We start from the raw sequence: 20,547 nt of genomic DNA, 5'->3' as shown, positions 1-20,547 counted from the left end.
AGTTTTGCACCTTTGTTGCTGCAACTCCAATTTTTTATTTTGAAGTAAAAGTGATGAGCTATTATTAATTAAAAATAATTACAATTACAATTATTTCTGTCAACATCAATATCTATCAAAAACTATTACAATAATCATATTCTAATCAACAACACCTACTATTACAGTAGACAACAACTTCCATTATGCAGTAGATAACATCCCACGCACAGAACGGAGTTTGAAGCCATGATCTCTAAGATCGTGGGACTTCTGATTCACCAAATGAGTTAGGCCTCAGCTATCGTCACTCCAATTAGTCATTGTGATTTATGTTTATATTTATTATATATAAGTATTATTTTATATTCATATATAAAGTTCATATTATTTATATATTTAATGAAATATTTTTACATAGGTGAAGGATTTATGAAAGTGGAATATAAAGCTAAATATCAACCTAACATAAAGAATTAGTTATTTTAATTGTTTCTTTATTTATATATAAAGTTTATATCACATGAACGAGAAATTGAACGAACGAGGGTGTTTGGCTAAATTTATTTAAAAAAATTTATAAGATATTTTTAGAATTTAAAAAATATTAAAAGAAAAAGTTGATTTAAAAAGTCACATAGCTATCTTATAAATTTCACATACAAAAAATAAAAATCTATGCACATAAAATACATATGTAATCGATAAATTATTTAATAAATATAGGTAAGAAAGATAATAAGAACTTCATATTTATTGTAATGTTGGATGTGCAGCGGATCAATTAATTTTTTAAGCCTAAAATTTATAAAATACGATATATGTAATTGTCGTTTTGAAAATGTGTCGAAAATACCACCAATATTTTCAATAATGTGAGTCGGGTTCTAGATGAGTCGAACTTTTTTTTATTTAATTTTCAAATAAGCTAAATAATATGCCCGACATGTTGAAATTATTTCGATGTGGTACTTGTGTTCGACACACGTTTACGTCACTTTTTTTAGTATGATTGGGTTACAGACCAAATGTTTGGTTGCTTTTTGTGATAAGATTTACTCAAATTTAGGTATAAATTGGTGGCAAAGAGAAAGGGGTTCTGGAAACTTTTCTATGTGTAATTTAGGCTAATTGTGATTTATAAGACAAAAAGGTGACCCAAACCCATCAATGGGGTGATTTTTTATTTTATTTTTTTAAAATAAAATTTAATTTATTACTATATCATCTATTACATTTATAATCCCTCGTCTATGATTTATTTATAAAAATTATTTATATCTTTTGCATAATTATAAAAACTACTCCTGATAAACAAAAAATAGACGTAGTATGTATAATGACGCTAACATTTTTAGGGTGTGTGTGTGTTTGATTTCTCATAAAAATAAGGGGTGCTTTGTTTAAGGAATACTGATATTTTGATGGGTCTATGTGTTAAACAGATCGTAAATTAAGGAGTTTAAATGTAATTATCCATTGAATATATACCAGAGTATTAAGGATACATTTGAATAAAAGAACTTTAATTGTTTTATTAATATAATTTTTAAATTTGTTTGATTAATTCTGTATTACAGATGATCTCGAGTTTTTTACTCTTATTTGGAATTAAATTATGTGATGACGAAAGAGGTTCTTTTCTAATGATCGGAGATGAAGTTCCGCGATTACAAAAGTGCAAGGTCATGAGTTTGAATGACATTACACTTATATTTTGGACTTGCGATGGCAATTATTTTTAGGATAAATTATAACGACCTCTCATGAGATTTGGTATAATCACGAATACTCCATCATTATTTGAAAAATTATTAATACCCCTCTAATTTTAACAACCATCTAACAATTAGCCCAATCAGTTATGTTGTTATCTATTTCTTGTAGTAAACTTACCAAAATGCCCTTATAGATTAAAAATATAGTTTTATTTATTTTTTAAAAATTTTCTGATTTTTTTAATGAACTAAGTGGATAATTTTTTATAATTTTTGAAAATTTCCATCCACCCCATTTTTTTTATAAGTTTTAAATTTAAAAAAGAATAAAAAAAATACTATAAAGGCAAAGTTGACTCTTTATGTATTTATTCGATGATTACATAATTTCATCAAATATCAGGAGGTATTTGTAATTTTTCAAATAATTAGGGAGTATTCGTAATTATGCCATATTTCAAGAAAGGTTATTATAATTTATCCTTATTTTATTGTCCCAATATTTTTTGATAATATTCTTTATTTTTAAAGAAAGATATAAAATTGATTTTATAACTTCCTCCAAAATAACTCAACTTTGGTTTGTTAAGTTTAACAAATCAAGTTCAAACGAGTTGTTATCAATCAATCAATCGAATATCAAATAGTTTTGTTATTTTCTCAGTCCTACTCTCCGATGTTTAAGTCAGTAGGATCGTTCACGAGAAATATGTAAGGTCGTAAAAATATATAGAAAATAAGAGTTGTACTTGAAACATGGAGAACTAGTATTTATATATGTTTAGTTACACTTAGACCCTCTCTAAAAATGCAATAGTACACTTTTTCTTAAAAAAGTCTAAAATCACATTGACACACCCTCTAAAAATTCACTGTTTACACCTAACCCCTTTTCGTTACGATTTGGATGGAAATTATTGACATTAACAAAAAAATATACATAAATTTTAATTTTACCCCTTATTCAATATTTTGATATAAAAATTATGTACTTATAAGAAAAAAAAATATAACCATATTTACCTCACTTTACATTTATATATTATCTTTATCCCATTATAAGTATAAAAATATACATAAAAATATTAAATAAGGGGTAACATTAAAATTTATGCCTTTTTCTTCCAGTAATGTCTTAGAATTTTGTGTCTAAACCCTAACAAGGTGTCACGTGTATAGGAAGAGTTTTCAAAGTGGGCGTAAATATAATTTTATTTTTTTTAAAAAAAAGAATAACTTCGTAATTTTAGAGAAGGTTTAAGTATAATTGATCCAGTTTATATATTTTCATAATTGTAAAATTCCACTTGAACAGCAACTCCAAGTTTGATCTAATGGTCACTATAAGACTCCACATACTTGAATTTACATTAGGAACTAGAGTCGAAATCAGAACTGATCTTAAAATTAAAAAAAAATGTGTATCTTGATCTATTTTATTACCACCACATCAGTATCATTTAAATTATTACATTATTTGTATATTTAGAAAGAAAACCTTAATCCTCCGAAGTCGGATCTTCTTACAATAATCCGTAAAGAGCGGAAACGGGTTGGGTCATCATCAAAACCAACTTCCTGAATGAATAACAGAAATGATCCGAATTCTGAATCGAAGCAGTGTCAGCCCACCGGGTTCAGATCCGGATCCTTTTTGGTCTAGAGGCTTTTAGGCATTGGTGGCCGAGTTATGAAAAAACTTGTCTACAACTCATTTAACCCAATGGGCCTTTCAACGGGCTTAAATGGGTATTATTGTTAGAAACCATAAAAATAAAATAATTTCTAAAACAAAATATTATATGGTAATAAGAAGTACACTACAAATAATAGTTAATTACACTTAAGTCCCTCTAAAAAATCACCATTTATATTTGATTCCCTTTTATTAGAATTTGAATGAAAAATACTGACGTCAACAAAATAATTTACAAAAATTTCTAATTTTACCCCTCTTTATGTTCCCATAGAATAACTTTTACATATAAAGAAAAAAATGCAATGATATTAACTTCACTATATATATTTTATTTGTCCCATTATAAGTACGAAAATGTACATAAAAATATTCAATATTTTCCGTCCATACCCTAACAAAAATTGATCAGGTATAAACGGAGAATCTTTTTATGGGTGTAAGTGCAATTTTAATTTTCTTGAAGTGTAATTACGTATTTTTATAGGGTCTAAGTGTAATTGACCTTACAAATTATAATATTAACAATTTAATAAGCAAACAAATGTCATTTAATAAGTCAATAAATGGATTATAGAAAATTTATGTTTATCGAAATTTGTATTTATCGATGAGTCTTTTTAAAGTAATTAATAAAAATTCAAAATGTTAGAAAATTTGAATGGAGTCATAATCTTGGTCAAAGTACTCCTTGCTATAATAGATAATATTATTTCTATAATTACAAACTAATTTCTATAACAAGTTTATTTTTTATAACAAATCATATTGTAAAAATGAATATTTCCTTATTAACAGATGATGTGCGTTTGTAAAAGATTGTAATTAAGGATTATGGTCAATAATGGTTTTAATTAGATTAATTAATTTCTAGGACATTTTTTTTGGGTGACAAATCATAATTTAAGAAGGAATATTTTCTTAATTAACTCATGATGTGCAATTTTTTAAGGGAAATTAGCGGTCGTCGCACATCTTACCTGTATGCATATAAAATATATTATAAATAAAAATAAAATATATATACCTCAATAAATTACTTTTTTTCTTTTAAAAAAATAAAATCAACTTAAGATATTATTATCATAATAAAAAAATTGATGTAGTGTTGTTCATACGACATTGAGTCAGTTTTGTTAAATATATATATATATATATCTATACTAATATATAAGAAATTGTATTTTTCTCTCACAAACTATAGCCGACAACGCAACATCAATTTTATTATTATGCTGATAATACATAAGTTGATATTTCTTGTTTCCTCCTTTTTCTTTCTTTTTTTTTTTCCTTTAAAAATGGATGGGTTGGTTTATATTTATTTATTTATTGATTATTCATTATATATTTTAAAATATTAAAATATAATTTATTATACGCATGCAGAAACGACGTGTCATGATAACTAATAATTTATAAAATTAATCAATTAAGAGTACAATTATTATATTTATATATTAGCACGACCGTGTCATTAACCGACTTTTGTGGATATAAAGAACTTTTTTCTTTTTAATATTAGCATGGATGTAAGGTTTATCTTGATTTTTTCAAATTTAATATCTTCCATAAATATCCAACAACAAGTAAAAAATATTTAAGAAATAATGAAAATGAAAAAGGTACTTTTCTTTGGTTGGGTCAATAATATCTTTAAATTGATTTTCTTTTTTTTTTGGTAAAAAAAAAACGACATATTAATTTATATATTTTATTTTTATTTATAATATATTTTAAAATTATAAAAAAATATTTATTATATGCTTGTAGAAACAGTATGCCACTTGTCACTTTACTTATTTATAATATAATTATGTCTTTATTTTTGAGAAAATCAGTCGCTTTACTTGTTTATGAATTATTAAGCAATATCACGAGTCACAAGTTTTTACTATAAATAGAGGGTTATTTGCTTTCACAATCCTTTCAATATTATATATATATATATATATTTCTTGGTGATGATTTTAATTTTCATAAATTAAAATTTTGAAATAATATATTTTAGTATATATAGAAAGGCAATCTTGAAATACAGTACATCTTTACTAAACAAATATACCAAATATGACAATGTAACTAATCTTAGGTCTCTTCCTATGGAAGGTATCTGCACCTCCTTAAATTATAGTTCATTTGACTAAGTTGCCTTTATTTTTTGAAAAATAGCACATACACCTATAAAAAACGTTAATATCATCTACATAAATAACTCTTACTTTTAGAAAAAAACTACATATAAACCCCCGAAAAAGGTGAACAACACTACACATATTGTCTCTACGCTTTAGCTGTCAGGAGTGATTTCTGTAGTTGTCCAAAAAATATGAGTAATTTATATAAATAAATCATAAATCAGAGAATATAATATAATTATCCCTTTAAATTTTTGTTTACCCATTATCATTTTTTCAGTAAAAAAGTAGTATTACAAAAAAGATTTTTATAAAAAAAAAAATTAAATTCAAGAAAAAAGAAGATAATAAATTAAAATAAAAATTTAAGGGAAAGTGGGCGTACATAATTGAGTGTGCCGTGCCGTATGTTAGTTGAAATGTCAGTACTTGTCAAAATTTGTCATTTAGCTTGAATGATTACATCTTGTCCTAATGCATTGTAAAAAGATATTTTATTATTAATTAATATTATATATATAATTTCTTAAAATCAATATTACATTTCAAATTGTACGTTATATATATAATTAATATTTAAAAAAAGTATATTATGTATATACAATGTAAATGTAATATAAAAACAGTAATTTAACTCTATAGTAACAGATTAGGAGAAAAGTCATTTCGTGAGCGAGATGGGAAAAGTATAATTTCAAACTTTTTGGAGTGGATATGTTAAGTGAATAGAATTGGGAAAACTCCAATCCACTTTTTGGAGTGGGACTGCAAATCAGGTAACTGACAAATTGTGTTTGTCAGTGATTGATTGGGGAAGCAGTGGCTCTGAATCACTACCCTACCGGCCCTTGTATCATCATCATCGTCATCATTCTTCCATTCTATATATAGACACTGCTGTTTCCCTCTTGTGTTTATATATGCTGAATCAAGCAAAAGTTTACTTGGATTCCCACAGAAAACAGTAAATGGAGATGATGGAGATTAACGGCCGCACTTCCTCGCTCAAGGATCCCAAGACCAGTTTCCAGATCCCAGAGCTCTCCAACCGAACCGGTAGGTCGTCTCTCAATCTACCACCGTATATATACTCAGTTAGCGCTGCTGTATTTCGTGAATAGAGTATACGTTAATGACGAAGAATTTCTCAAGTTTCTGAGAGGAATTTGATTTGGAGTGGTGGGGGTTATTGCGGTTTGCAGGGACGATATGGACGGCGGTTGCGCATATCATAACGGGAGTGATCGGGGCGGGGGTGTTGTCTCTGGCATGGAGTACGGCGCAGTTGGGTTGGGTTGCCGGTCCTTTGACTATAGTCCTCTTCGCAGCCATCACTCAGATCTCCATTTTCCTCGTCTGTGACTGCTACAGGTCACCGGATCCGGCTTCTGGTCCCATCCTTAACCGCTCCTTCATCGAAGCCGTAAAGTTTTTCTTGGGTCAGTTTCTTTTTCTATTCACTCTCTATATTGTTGTTATGTTAGATTGGAGAAATTTAGTCCAAATTAGTCCAAGAGGCTGTTTGCCTAAACTTACATGCAACATTTTATAAGATGATTGAGAGCTTATAAGTACAAGAAAAAGTATTTGACAAATTTTTTTTAAATAGTTTATAAAATTTTAAAATAAGACGTTTAGATGATACAAAATATTTTAAAAAAGTTCAGACAAACACCTTCTCTAATCTAAATTGGAAAAACCAATCACAAGGCTTTCATCACACGCATGTTTTGTTTGATTGGGTTCGAACTAGGGGTGTCGAATAAATAGAGAAGCAAAAATCCAATAAATTAATGTCTACCCAATCGAATTTTACCTTTCTCAAGATCCAAAGTTGTTTTTTTCAGACAATAAGTTATGAATTTGGTAAGATCACGACATGTTTATCTTTATTATTATTATTATTATTTTTAGATAGGCGATGTATGGTATTTTTACTCAACACACAATATTAGTAAAAGAAACTAAAAAATATGAATTAAAGCTAAAATAATAAAACACGTTGGAAACATATTGTACCAAAAAAATACGTACTAAAATAGAAGTCAATAGATAAACTACTCATATTTAGATATCAAAATAAATTGTTATCAGAGAAAGAAAATTGTGTTTCAAACTAGCAAAAATTTATTATAATTCAATATATTCATTGGATTTGTCAATATTGTTTTAACTTTTATTTATCAACTGATTGATCAAAATCTGGATCATTCAACTTTTTATTGATTAAAAATTGCACACGATTAAAAAATTACATAATTTTACTCCGTCTTAAATTTAATTAAATTAGTTGATGATAATTCAATTAAATTGCTAAAGAAAATAGAAGCATATCTTTCATGGTCAAATTTGAGTATAAAGATCCATAAATATTAATAGATAGGGACAATATATATTTTTTATTAGGTTCGGGCCTGAATTATTTATTTATTTATTTATTTTTTCTCTAAGTGCCTACCCTACCAAATTGATTTGATTAAGAATTTTTTAATTTGTATAATTCTTTTGGATTAATATTTTATCTATACCATAATTTGATGTTTCAGGGAAGAAGAAGCAAAGAATCTGCGCAATAATTGTACTGGAGAGCTTCTACGGATGTGGAGTGGCGTATACAATCGTCACGGCGTCCAGTGTGAAGTAAGCAGTAGGGAAATAGCGGTTTCAGCTTCGGACCAGAATTGCCTTTACCTGGTACTGGTAGTAAACCAACTATCGACGTTTTTAAGAACCACCGTTTAAACTCATGTGCAGAGCGATTCTACGGTCAGACTGTTACCACGATGAGGGTCGGGATGCTGAGTGCAAATACGGGGACAACAAATTCATGTTGGTGTTTGGGTTGATTCAGGTTATAGTGTCTCAGATACCAGATTTTCACAACATGGCGTGGCTGTCTGTTATTGCGGCAATTATGTCCTTCTCCTATGCTTTCATTGGATTCGGACTCGGCTTTGCAACTGTAGTTGGTATGCCCTCCAAACTTTCGTCTCTCTCTCTCTCCTTTTTTTCCTCTTTTCGTGCTTGGTTCATTGCACCATTTACAACGTTCAAATGTCAAACATTGGTTAAATATATCAATAGTTTCAATTCAAATAATAAAATGGATAATTACACCGTTCTCACCTAATGTTTGATGTAATTATATATAAATCTTCTTGTAATTTGAGAAATTACACATAATATAATTAACTTTTGTCTTTATCCAATAAATAAATTTATGGGTTAAAAAATTCACAGAATTCGTTGATACCAGTAAAAAATTTAAATGAAAAATCATCTTTACCTACAATTGATTGATTATAGATCAAACATGGGGTTCTATATGTAATTATACAAAATTTTAAGGGAGGATGATGTAATTATCTCTAACAAGTAAACCAAAAATTAATTTGAGTTCATAACTTCTTAGTTGTGGGGCTACAACCGTACAGTCTCATCGATTGTGAGGCTCCAACCTCCTTTGATTTCTCCTTTTGTTTATGTTTACTTAGAATTTATTGTAGTACCAAGTTGGATTCAATATTATATTTTAACGTAATTTGTGGATTTGACTTTATTGTCAGGCTTAGATTTAGAATTTTAAAATATGTTTTCAAGTCTAGTATGAACAGTTGATGAATTGTCGTCTATTATAGTAGGAAGAGAAACAAAAGTTGAGGAACTTGGAATGGACGTTGTAGCATTTTCCGAACCGTTCTGTTTGATGTTTCCTTCGTAATTTTCCGTGCAATATTCTAACAGAATTCTGGTCTGGTCCCAACATTTGTTTTATGAAAAAAATGGGAAGAAATGTATCTCCTGGTTGAGTTACTGTTGAAACTCCAGGTACTGATTTATGGTTTTACAGAAAATAGAAAGATCAAGGGAAGCATCGGAGGCATCCAAACCCACACTTCTGCTCAAAAAGTCTGGCTAGTTTTTCAGGCACTTGGAGACATTGCTTTTTCTTATCCATACACACAAATTGTCTTGGAAATTCAGGTGTTCAAATCTACAAACATAAATCAAACAAAAAAAATCATCTCCACCCCAAAGAGAAATTTGACAAGTTTAGCCTTTTTGGACTTAAGGATACTCTCAAGTCACCTCCACCAGAAAACCAGACCATGAAGAAGGCAACCATGGCTTCAATACTCATCACCACGTTCTTCTACCTCTGCTGTGGATGCTTTGGATACGCAGCATTTGGAGACCAAACGCCTGGGAACCTCTTGACGGGATTCGGATTCTATGAGCCATATTGGCTTGTAGACTTTGCTAACGCTTGCATCATTCTACATCTAATAGGAGGATACCAGGTGATCATAAGAGATGTAATTGTACATGTTGCTCATCCTCAGCTTTTTACTTGAAATTAACAAACGGGATCGCTTGTCGTTCAGGTGTATAGTCAGCCGGTATTTGCATATGCAGAAAGATGGCTTGCTGAGAAGTTCCCCCAGAGTAGATTCATCAACAAGTTCTACACTTGTAAACTCCCACTGCTACCGGCCTTTCAGATGAACATGTTGAGGCTATGTTTCCGGACTGCATACGTTATTTCAACCACCGGAGTAGCAATGGTCTTCCCTTATTTCAACCAGGTTCTGGGAGTTCTGGGAGCACTCAACTTTTGGCCACTTGCTGTGTACTTTCCTGTTGAAATGTATTTTGTGCAGTCTAAAACTGGAGCGTGGACGAGAAAGTGGATTTATCTTCAAGTGTTCAGCATGTTTGCTTTGGTTCTGTCATTGGTGGGCTTGATTGGATCTATTGAAGGATTAATGAGGGCGAAATTTAGCTGAAAAAAGCTGAAATTGACTGTGAAACTATTGCTTATTCCAAGTGTAATACAATCTAAAGCTTGTTTCTAAGTTGACATTAAGGCTTAACTTAAATCTCTACCTTGCACGTCTCTAACTTCATTAGTCTTCTCTTCATGCGTGTTCTGACTTTGCAGTGTAAATCAACCGTTGGCCACCCTTATAAGTATAAGAAGACGTGTATTCTTGAAAGCTCGTATAATTTTCAAAACCCACAATTCAAATCTCAGAAAGTTCTCCACCATAAAGGTTAGGCCATTAGATAGAAAAGAAACGCAATTATTTATCAAGAAAAAAGTATGTTAAGGGTTAGGTCATTAGACAAAAACATAATTGAAATTATTTAAGAAGACGTATGTACATAACCAGCAACATAATTAATTGGATTGGGAAGGGGATATTACGTCGGGTAGCAACATTATTGCACGAAAGGTGACATGTTTGTGTTGTAAAAAATGAGTAAGTGTACTAGTGGGGGGACCAGTTTTCCATAGAAGCAATGTCTCTATCAACAATGGTAGAAACAATGGTAGAAACCTGACTTTTGTCTCAAAATTTCCTGTCCGGAAAGAGCACGCATCAATAACAACGGCATAACAGTTCTCGTATTCGAGTCTAAGAATCCTGGTGAATTACAATGGGAATAACAGAATCAGATGATCTGCCCTTACTACAATTCAGTTCCTCTTCAGACAACTCTGCCACCAAAAGAACTGGTTTGCTGTCTCCTCTTTGTGTTTCTTTTTCCTTACAAATTTACAATTAATCCAGTATCTTCTCTCTTAGAACTCTCTTGCAACTTCCTGATGAGTGATTCTGGTACTTTTCGTATGGTAAAGGGACAATATGGACAGCCGTGGCCCATATCATAACCGGAGTGATAGGCTCGGGTGTGCTCTCTCTGGCCTGGAGCATGGCTCAGCTGGGCTGGATAGCGGGCCCTTTTTTGATGCTGTTTTTTGCCTTCATCACTTTGATTTCTACGTTCCTCCTCTGCGATTGCTATAGATCTCCCGACCCAGAGTATGGTCCTATCAGGAACAGGTCCTACACTGATGCTGTTCGGTTGTATTTAGGTAAGATCATCACAGCTACAGTCAGTTTCTAATCTTGATCAGCCCGTTTAACGCTAGTCAAGAAATCAGTAACTCTGAATCCTTGGAAAAATTTGGCACTGTAGGAGAGAGGAGTGCTTGGATTTGTGAGCTAGTTATGCAGATAAGTTTCTACGGGACCGGAATTGCTTATGTCATTACTTCTGCGACCTGCTTGAGGTACCTTTCCTACTATTACCGCTGCCTTAACTGGTGAAACTACTAAAGTCTATTACATTTCTTACAGAGATCATGTTTGATCTGTTCTGAATCTTCTGTTCTTTTTGACAAACAGAGCAATAGAGAGGTCAAACTGTTACCATAAGCATGGACACGATGCTTCTTGCGAATTTGGAGACACGTTTTACATGCTGATATTCGGACTAGTTCAAGTATTTATGTCTCTGATACCGGATTTCCATAGCATGGATTGGCTGTCTGTAGTTGCTGCAATCATGTCGTTCGCCTATTCTTCCATTGGACTGGGATTAGGAGCCGCAAAAGTCATTGGTCGTTTTTTTATCTACTCTTGATCAGGACAACATAAAATTTTACAGAATTGAGTACTGAATTGCCTTTGAATGTTCGTCTATTACAGGAGACGGAGTAGTTCAGGGCAGCATCGATGGTCTTTCTGCATCGTCTAGGACTCAGAAACTGTGGCTGGTTTGTCAGGCACTTGGAGACATTGCTTTTGCCTATCCATACTCAATGATTGTTCTCAACATCCAGGTAAAAAGGCCTTTCACCTGCAACATAAGTCCACTGAAATAATCAGACAAGATTCTAAACTCTGTCATCAAACTTTTGAAGGACACTTTGAGATCACCTCCACCGGAGAGTGAGACGATGAAGAATGCTTCGGTAGTTTCCATCTGCATCACGACGTTTTTCTATCTCAGCTGTGGAGGCTTCGGATATGCAGCTTTCGGAGATCAAACGCCGGGGAATCTCTTGACCGGCTTCGGCTTCTATGAGCCTTACTGGCTGATCGACTTTGCTAACGCGTGCATCGTTCTACACTTAGTCGGAGGATATCAGGTAATGCTGCAACTAAGTCAGTACAAAGTCTTGTTCTCCATTGGTCTGCTGTGATTCTTGCTCCATCTCTATACGACACATTGTGAAACATGTGTGAGGATAAGAAGAAAAATCTAACACTCTTTACTGTAGATAATATGTAACTATCACAAGTATCCTTGCGAGTAGCCAAACATGTCAAGGATCCACGTGATTTTCACACAAGTCGGCAACATAACTTATACTTGTAGGCCATACAGTTGCCCACAATCACTATTTTATAAGATACAGGGTTAATTATGTTTAGATCCCTTTTGAAAATACGATATTATATTTTATTTTAATAGAAGTTTCAAAATTATATTTAAATTCTCTCTGAAAATTCTACGTTTATATGTTAATTGAATAATTTAATATTTTAATTATTAAAAGGTCTAATTTTATATAGAGATTTAATTAAAAGTTAATAAAATAATTTAGATTTAAACTAAAAAATGGCATGAATAATAAAAAAATATATGGGGTCATATTACTCATCTTCATAAATCTTACTTTGACATCTCTTCTACCTTTTGATAATTACAGAAACACCCATGAGGGTATTTCTGTCCTTGAAAAATTATTTTAAAGGTTGATATAGCCAACAGGGACATTTTTTTATTTTAAATGCTATCAGGGGTGGTTTTTATAATTTTTCAAAAGGTAAGGGTGGTTTGTGTAAAGAGACAATATGTGAGAGGGTGTAAATGTAATTATCCCTTATATATGTTTTATCCCCTTACAAGTACAAATATATACATGAGAATCTTCAGTAAGGAGTAAAATTAAAAATTCATGTAATATTTTTTTTACTGATGTCAGCATTTTTCGTTCAACCTCTAACGAAAGAGATCATGTGTAAATTGAAACTTTCTGAAGGGGGTGTAAGTGTAATTTTAATTTTTTTTTTGAGGAAAATTGTAATTTTTTATTTGTTAAGCGTAATTAACACTTGAAAGTATTATCACCTTTGATATTATGACCTTTTGACCCATCGACCGACTTAGGTGTTAGAGTATCCTAATTGGGGATGCCCCAACACCTCTAAGTGTGTACGACTTCAAGTTGTAGTGGAGCAATAAACATCTCTCTCGAAAGGCTATAGAAAGATTTTTAACCCCAATCGTTCTCAAATTCATCGTTGTTTAAGGTTTCGTTACCAGGATAGAATATTTGTATAGACGCCATTGATCAACTATAAGTGACGAGGACATGTAAAATTAGAAGCCTACCCCTAACCGCAAAAAATGTATGAACATAAATTGGTGGGACCTCGTACTCCAATACCAATAACGGTTTTATTATCTCAACAACACATGATTTTGTTCCCTATGTTCCGATCCTCAGATGTATTCTCAACCGGTATTCGCGGTGGCAGACAAATGGTTGGCGGAGCAGCTCCCGGACAGCCCATTCGTCCACAAACACTACACTCTCAAACTCCCATTCCTGCCAGCTCTGAAGATGAATCTGCAGAGGGTGTGTTTCAGGACAGCTTATGTTGTCTCAACAACTGCAGTAGCAATGATGTTCCCTTACTTCAACCAGGTACTAGGTGTTCTTGGAGCCCTCAACTTTTGGCCCTTATCTATATACTTCCCAGTGGAAATGTGGCTGAGACAGAGAAACATCAGAGGCTGGACAACCACTTGGATTCTTCTCAGGAGTTTCAGCCTTCTTTGCTTCGTTCTAACCATGTTTGCTTTGGCCGGTTCGATTCAAGGCCTTGTAGCTGCCCGGTTCAGCTAGAAACTCACAACTCCATACTGTCTTTTCTGCCCAAGTCTATAGCCAAAAAAAGGAATTTCAGGTTATTATTGTGAATTACATATGTTGTATAGTATAGGGCTCTATTCCTTAGTTTCACTAATTGTGCTTTGTTGCTGTCACATGTGCCCACATTAGTTTGCATACAAAAATTTTGAAGGGCTTATAAATTTTAGGGATAATTGATATTTGGTGTAATTATACCTAAATTTTATGTGGTTTGAAAAATTACATCCAGTACCCTGAGGTTTATTTTCGTCTTACAAATAAGTCCTTTCATTAGTAAAGATTAAGCAAATTTACTAATACTAGTAAGAAAAAATAGATAATATATATATATATATATATATACCCCCAAATTGATTTATTACTGATTTGTTGTAGGTTAAATAATTTTTTTGTGACTAAATTATCATATATTCACATGTTAATACATGTGATGAGGTATATCTTCACTGTTATAAAGATGGTTTAGCCAGAAAAAAATTGTTTGACTTACATTAAGTTAGTAATAAGTTAATCGAGGATAAATATCAATTTTCATTCACCTTTTTATTAATATTAATAAATTTAGTGAATTTTGACTAATAGAGAGACTTATTTATTAGACGAAAGAAAACCTAAAAAATATATAATTATATTAAATTTTAAAAAAATGAGAGTATAATCATCCCTAAATTTTAGGTTTGGATCAAAGACTTATCTTGAAACCCATTTAATTGGATTCAGACCTACTCCATCCGTTAGTGGGACCTATTTATTTAATACGTTTATCAGAAAAACAGAACGAAAGTTGTCATTCTATTTGAGTCCGGATATGACACAAATACCTTAAAATGACTCCAAAATATCAATGTCGGGATTACATTTTAAATGCCTTGAAACGATATAAATATTCTTAAAAAAGAAAATATTATTTAATGTCTAAAATGACTTAGGATCCGAGTTGTATTTATTCGGGTATTACCAATTTGGTCTTACTTAGATTCCAACTCGAATATGTATGAATTTATAATAAATGACACGATTAATTTTTGTACTGATGTGACTAGCAATTCAATCAATCTGCACGAAATATTATTCATTCTACCTTTGTAGAAACTATATCCTAAAAAGAAGACTCGCTACAAAGAAGAAATATTAAAATTTATAAGTCACTAAACCTTCTCATTTGCAATCAATTTCGACAATTTCGTACATCACAGGCAAACTGTTGTAACTTGTACAATGTACATACATTGTATCTAGAAATGTACGCATACATACATGCGGCTGACAATACACAGTTAATCGTACTAATATGTTTGTTGGCATGGAAATAAGTGGAGATGATCCGACGCATGGGTCGGGTTTGGTTTAATTTAATGATAAGTGCAATATATTTGTTGTATGATTGATGTATAATGGTATATCTGATTTATTTTGTAATTAATTTAATTTGAGGAAAAGAAATTTCTTGCACCTTTCCCTTCTTCTTTGTCATCATTTGTGAAATTATGAAGCATTCCCTTAAGACAGGTCAGTCCATTTTCTTTCCAAAGTAGTTTATCTACATTAATTTCCCCATTCCGAACAATTCGTGATGATCCTGCAATCGTGTCTTTTTTCTTTAATTTTAATCAAGATGATGAACCCTCGCAATCTACTTTGTTCTTGAGATTGGTGAAGATTCAGTATCAGTTTTGTTAGACAAAAAGCCCTAAAAGACTGCAGTCTTTGCTTAAAGAGGAATAATACTTTTATGCTTTTGATTGTCTTTTTAGCTTTTGAAGAGGTTGTTTTGCTAACTGTGTGCCCAATCTTGTTTAAACTGTTTGCCTCTTTTTCTCTGATGCTTTCTTCTTTCTTCTTTATGGTTTTGGCTAATTTAAAATATGTTTTTGTTATTTAAAAAATTATCAAGAGAATATTCTCTTATTTGAAGGTTCGTTTGATTGTTTTTTACAATTTTTTTATTTTTTAAAAAAGAAAAAAATACATTAAATACAAAATTGACAATACTGCCCTCCATCCAAGAATTATATAATTTCATCGAGCATCAGAAGTTTATTTTTTTGTAATTTTTTAATCAACGAAGATTATTCGTAATTACGTCAAACCCAAAAAATTTGTTTGTAATTTACCCTTCTTATTTGTGATTACTCTTTTCTTGGGATATCTTCAGGCAGTATTCCCTGTTTTAATGCTGGAGCAACAGCTTAAATGAGACAAATTGTCCAATCTGTTGATTGAAATATGATCTGTATGGTTTACTGTGGGACAACCTCATCTTTTGCTTGCTGTTACTGTCAGAACATAAGTTTGTCTTTTCATCTTGCAATTTAATTGGTTCTTTCTGGTTTATAGTGCAACGAAGTGTGCTCATCATAGAGGAAAGGAAACAGGAATCTTAAAAAACAAGACTTGGCTCCACACTGCTGCCATAAACTGGACCAAATATGACCTTATTTCATGTTCAAACCAAGTAGTTGCACAGCTTATGCATCAGCAAAGTGCAAGAATATTTGGTACTAAGACTAAGAAAGTAGTTACTATGTGTGTTCCTCCGGTTGAGCGATCAGGAACTGTCTGGACCGCTCTGGCACATATTATTACAGCAGTGATCGGGTCGGGAGTGTTGTCGTTAGCATGGAGCGTTTCACGGCTTGGATGGATCGCAGGTCCATTGACCATGCTGGCGTTTGCCTCGGTTACGCTTACTTCCGCTTTTCTTCTTTGCAGTTGCTACAAATCTCCTGATCCCAATGATGGTTTTCACAGAAATGGCTCCTACTTGGATGCAGTTCAGAGAATTCTAGGTCAGTAGTCTGCTAAACTTATTCTACCTGCAAGAATTCTGAAAAATCAAAAAAACATCCTTATTCTGTTCTGCATAGCATATACGATGAATTGGAATAAGATGACTCATGTCTTGAAAACGATTCTTTCGTTCATCTCTGTTAATGTTCTATCCTGCGCTGCGTGTGACTTGTCAACAAGTTGAATTTTCTATTATATACTGAAAGGACAAATCCTTAGAGTTGAGTCCTGTAGTGTGAGAATGGAATCTTGAGTTAGTCTTAGACTCATAATTGATACGGTGGAATGTTAAGACATCGCGATAAGGTTTGGTTACTACAATCTCAATATGGTCAGCATAAGTCCAAAACACGAGCTGTGGAAATTATTGATGAAGTACTAGTAAACTAGGATTGCGTATGAAATGTCATAAGAATATCATACTATAAGCCTAGGTACTTCCTTCATAATTTTCGATTGTCTCCATGGAATCTCACGGTACTCGAAGATGGAATCAGACCGTTATCTTGGAATAACTTGCACAGTGCCCGACTTAAGCATTTCGATATTTCCAATATCTCATGTACATTTCTCCCGTGCATTGTACTAAATAAACGACAGATAACTTCAAATGCCCCTGTTAGCTCACATCAAGATTCACTTGCATGTGAGCTGTGAATATCTGCACCACTTTTAGCAAAGTGAAATCCTAAAGTTGGGACAAGATGTATAAAATTGGAGGAGTTTGCCTGTTCAGGCGCATGCTCGGTTCCAGAGTGAAGTTAAAATGCATTATTATATGTAAACGCAAAATGTTATGGTATATGTGAAGAAACTCAATGTTTTCTTGATCAAATATAGAGTAAATCTTACAGTACATTTGCACGGTGGCATCTCAGGAAAGAAGAGCGCTTGGATCTGTGGCATTATCGTGCGGATAAACTTCATCAAGCTAGGCATTGTCTATACAATAACATCGTCCATCAGCATGAGGTATGTCGATGAGCTTCATCCACGTTCCCTGCTCAGGGAGAACGACAAACGGAATGGGATTTTGCAGAAACTTTGCCATTTATTCTGTTCCTGCTTCTGTTTTCTAGTACTCGCTGCATTTAGATACCGTATGTTACATATGTCAAAAATCCAAGTTACGTCGACCAGCAAATTGCAGTAGCATCTGTTAACTCTTTTCATATCTCTTGTTACTGCCGATTCTTGCAAATGCTGCAGAGCAATTCAGAGATCGAACTGTTTCCATAGAGAAGGCCATAAAGCTGCTTGCAAATATGGAAACGCTTATTACATGTTGATCTTTGGACTTATTCAAGTGATTGTGTCCCAAATACCTGATTTTCGGAACACTGAGTGGCTTTCAGTCATCGCGGCAATCATGTCCTTCATGTACTCTTCCATCGGGGCAGCACTTGGCCTGGCCAAAGTAATAGGTGTGTGAATGCGGAAGAAGAACTGAAATGAGAATAACTTGAACTAGTCAAGATGGTTTCCTTCTCTCATATGCTATTGTATTTCGGCCAATTAAACCGTATTTTTTACAGAAAATGGAGAAATAAAAGGTAGCATCGGAGGTGTCCCAACTTCTACTGCTGCTCAAAAAGTATGGTCGATTTCTCAAGCGCTCGGTGACATTGCCTTTGCTTTCCCATTTTCAGTCATCTTTCTAGAGATAATGGTGGGTAGTTTTCACTTTTGTACCAGGAATAATAGTATAATTCTTGAGCAGCACTAATTATCAGAGTTCATAATATCTGAAGGATACGCTGAAGTCCAATCCACCAGAAAAAGTCACCATGAAGAAGGCATCCGTAGTGGCAGTATGCATCACGACGTTCTTCTACTTGTGCTGTGGAGGATTCGGCTATGCAGCTTTCGGGAATTCCACTCCAGGGAACCTCCTGACTGGATTCGGTTTCTATGAGCCATACTGGCTGATTGACTTTGCTAATGCGTGTGTCGTCCTCCATCTTGTTGGGGGATATCAGTTACCGGTCTTATACATTCACAGCCATCCCTCTGCTCTTCACAGAAGTAACGGTCGTGCATGTTCCTTTCATGGACTACTAGGTATTCAGTCAGCCTCTATATGCAAATATCGAGAAGTTTCTGGCCAAGAAGTTCCCCAACAGTAGATTTGTGCACAGTGACTTGAAAGGAATGGCGGGTTTGAGACTGAATGCCATGAGGCTGTGCCTACGAACAGCTTACGTCGGGCTCACAACAGGGTTTTCAATGCTGTTTCCTTACTTTAACCAAGTTGTCGGAGTGGCTGGAGCAATCAACTTTTGGCCGGTCGTCGTGTATTTCCCTGTGGAGATGTACTTGGTGCAGAAAAACATCGGGCCTTGGACGAGCAAGTCAATTATTCTTAGGATATATTGTTTTGCTACCTTGCTTGTGATCTTGTTCGCCTTCGTTGGCTCGATTAAAGGTCTGATGACAGCACGGTTTAGCTGAGAGATGAAATTAGTATACATTGTGGAGATTGGAATTAAATAGAAATTGCATTCACATATTTTATTAAATGGGATATCAGTTGTTTCAGTAAGAACTGCTTATCCTAGAAAGACCCTCTTGCAGGAAACCTTTGCAATGCAGGAGGAAATGATTAGTTTACAAGGTAAAGGACGAAAACGAGGATGTTTTTGCAAGAAACATGAGGCTGTCAACCTTAATTTTCTCTGGGACTTTAATAATATCTCAAATATATACACAAGTGAGTTTTGAATGAGCAAATCTGTAAATCACCCACCCTGCTTCAATCTGCAGAGTCAACCACAAACTGATCACAGAGAGATGGGGTGGGGGTGGGGGGAGGGGTTGACCGGGCGTCTTGGGGGTGAGCTACCGGCCCCCTGCCTCACACGCCCGATGGCGTTGAATTCTTTAATCAAATCATGCACTTTTTATGCACACTGCCACCCCAAAACACCCCCCCACCGTGCAGTTCTTCTCACTATATCCAACTCCTTTCTATTTATCTACACCTTCCACCGTACAACAAACACACCAAAAACAATCACCACTGATTTGGTATTCTGTATTTCATTCCCTTTAGTTTAATAATCCATCTATTCAGACAGACAAGAACCACAAACTTGTAGCTCTTCTGATCAGATCAACTTAAAAGCCCACCATTCTTTTAGCCATAAATCAGTAATTCCCCGCCTGCAATCTGATACGGAAGCTGTATTCATAGCGAGAGATGGGCCGAGTTCCATGCTGCGAGAAGGAGAATGTGAAGAGAGGGCAATGGACTCCGGAGGAAGATCAAAAGCTCTCGTCCTACATTGCTCAACATGGAACAAGAAATTGGCGCCTCATTCCAAAGCATGCTGGTTTCTTTCTGAATTCTATCTCCTGGAGTGAAACTTTAGAGAGAGTTGCATCGTCTTTACCTCATCCATCACCTGACTGGTTGACGTTGATTTTCAGGTCTTCAGAGATGTGGGAAGAGCTGTAGATTGCGATGGACTAATTACCTCCGTCCCGACCTCA

General features: G+C 33.5%; 4 protein-coding genes across 5 annotated transcripts in view; all 4 read left to right on the top strand.

The window, feature by feature from the left end:
- Nucleotides 6,224-10,433, top strand: LOC105176559 (probable amino acid permease 7). The gene is made up of 7 exons (XM_011099403.2): nucleotides 6,224-6,587; nucleotides 6,734-6,970; nucleotides 8,078-8,171; nucleotides 8,286-8,500; nucleotides 9,382-9,515; nucleotides 9,605-9,832; nucleotides 9,917-10,433. The coding sequence occupies exons 1-7, from the start codon at nucleotides 6,500-6,502 to the stop codon at nucleotides 10,316-10,318; spliced, it is 1,398 nt and encodes a 465-aa protein (XP_011097705.1). The 5' UTR covers nucleotides 6,224-6,499; the 3' UTR covers nucleotides 10,319-10,433.
- Nucleotides 10,642-14,484, top strand: LOC105176558 (probable amino acid permease 7). 2 transcript variants are annotated; one of them, XM_020698759.1, is made up of 7 exons: nucleotides 10,642-11,052; nucleotides 11,176-11,412; nucleotides 11,517-11,610; nucleotides 11,726-11,940; nucleotides 12,029-12,162; nucleotides 12,244-12,471; nucleotides 13,868-14,098. In XM_020698759.1, exons 1-7 carry the CDS (start codon nucleotides 10,974-10,976, stop codon nucleotides 13,949-13,951), a joined length of 1,071 nt encoding a protein of 356 aa, XP_020554418.1. In that variant the 5' UTR covers nucleotides 10,642-10,973; the 3' UTR covers nucleotides 13,952-14,098. The 2 variants fall into 2 exon arrangements, with proteins under 2 accessions (XP_020554418.1, XP_011097704.1); XM_011099402.2 differs by having other exon boundaries at nucleotides 10,665-11,052; nucleotides 13,837-14,484.
- Nucleotides 16,274-19,694, top strand: LOC105176557 (probable amino acid permease 7). The gene is made up of 6 exons (XM_011099401.2): nucleotides 16,274-17,054; nucleotides 17,934-18,027; nucleotides 18,265-18,479; nucleotides 18,591-18,724; nucleotides 18,807-19,040; nucleotides 19,117-19,694. Exons 1-6 carry the CDS (start codon nucleotides 16,736-16,738, stop codon nucleotides 19,504-19,506), a joined length of 1,386 nt encoding a protein of 461 aa, XP_011097703.1. The 5' UTR covers nucleotides 16,274-16,735; the 3' UTR covers nucleotides 19,507-19,694.
- Nucleotides 19,856-20,547, top strand: part of LOC105176622 (transcription factor MYB80) — a 2,455-nt gene continuing 1,763 nt past the window's right edge. Inside the window, exons 1-2 of the mRNA XM_020698876.1 lie at nucleotides 19,856-20,387; nucleotides 20,485-20,545. Coding sequence (XP_020554535.1) covers nucleotides 20,255-20,387; nucleotides 20,485-20,545 — 194 coding nt within the window. The 5' untranslated portion in view covers nucleotides 19,856-20,254. The remainder of the gene's footprint in view (nucleotides 20,388-20,484; nucleotides 20,546-20,547) is intronic.

This window comes from Sesamum indicum, linkage group LG14 (assembly GCF_000512975.1).
Source record: "Sesamum indicum cultivar Zhongzhi No. 13 linkage group LG14, S_indicum_v1.0, whole genome shotgun sequence".
Classification (NCBI taxonomy): Eukaryota; Viridiplantae; Streptophyta; class Magnoliopsida; order Lamiales; family Pedaliaceae; genus Sesamum; species Sesamum indicum.
This window is presented reverse-complemented; position numbering and strand designations above follow the sequence as displayed.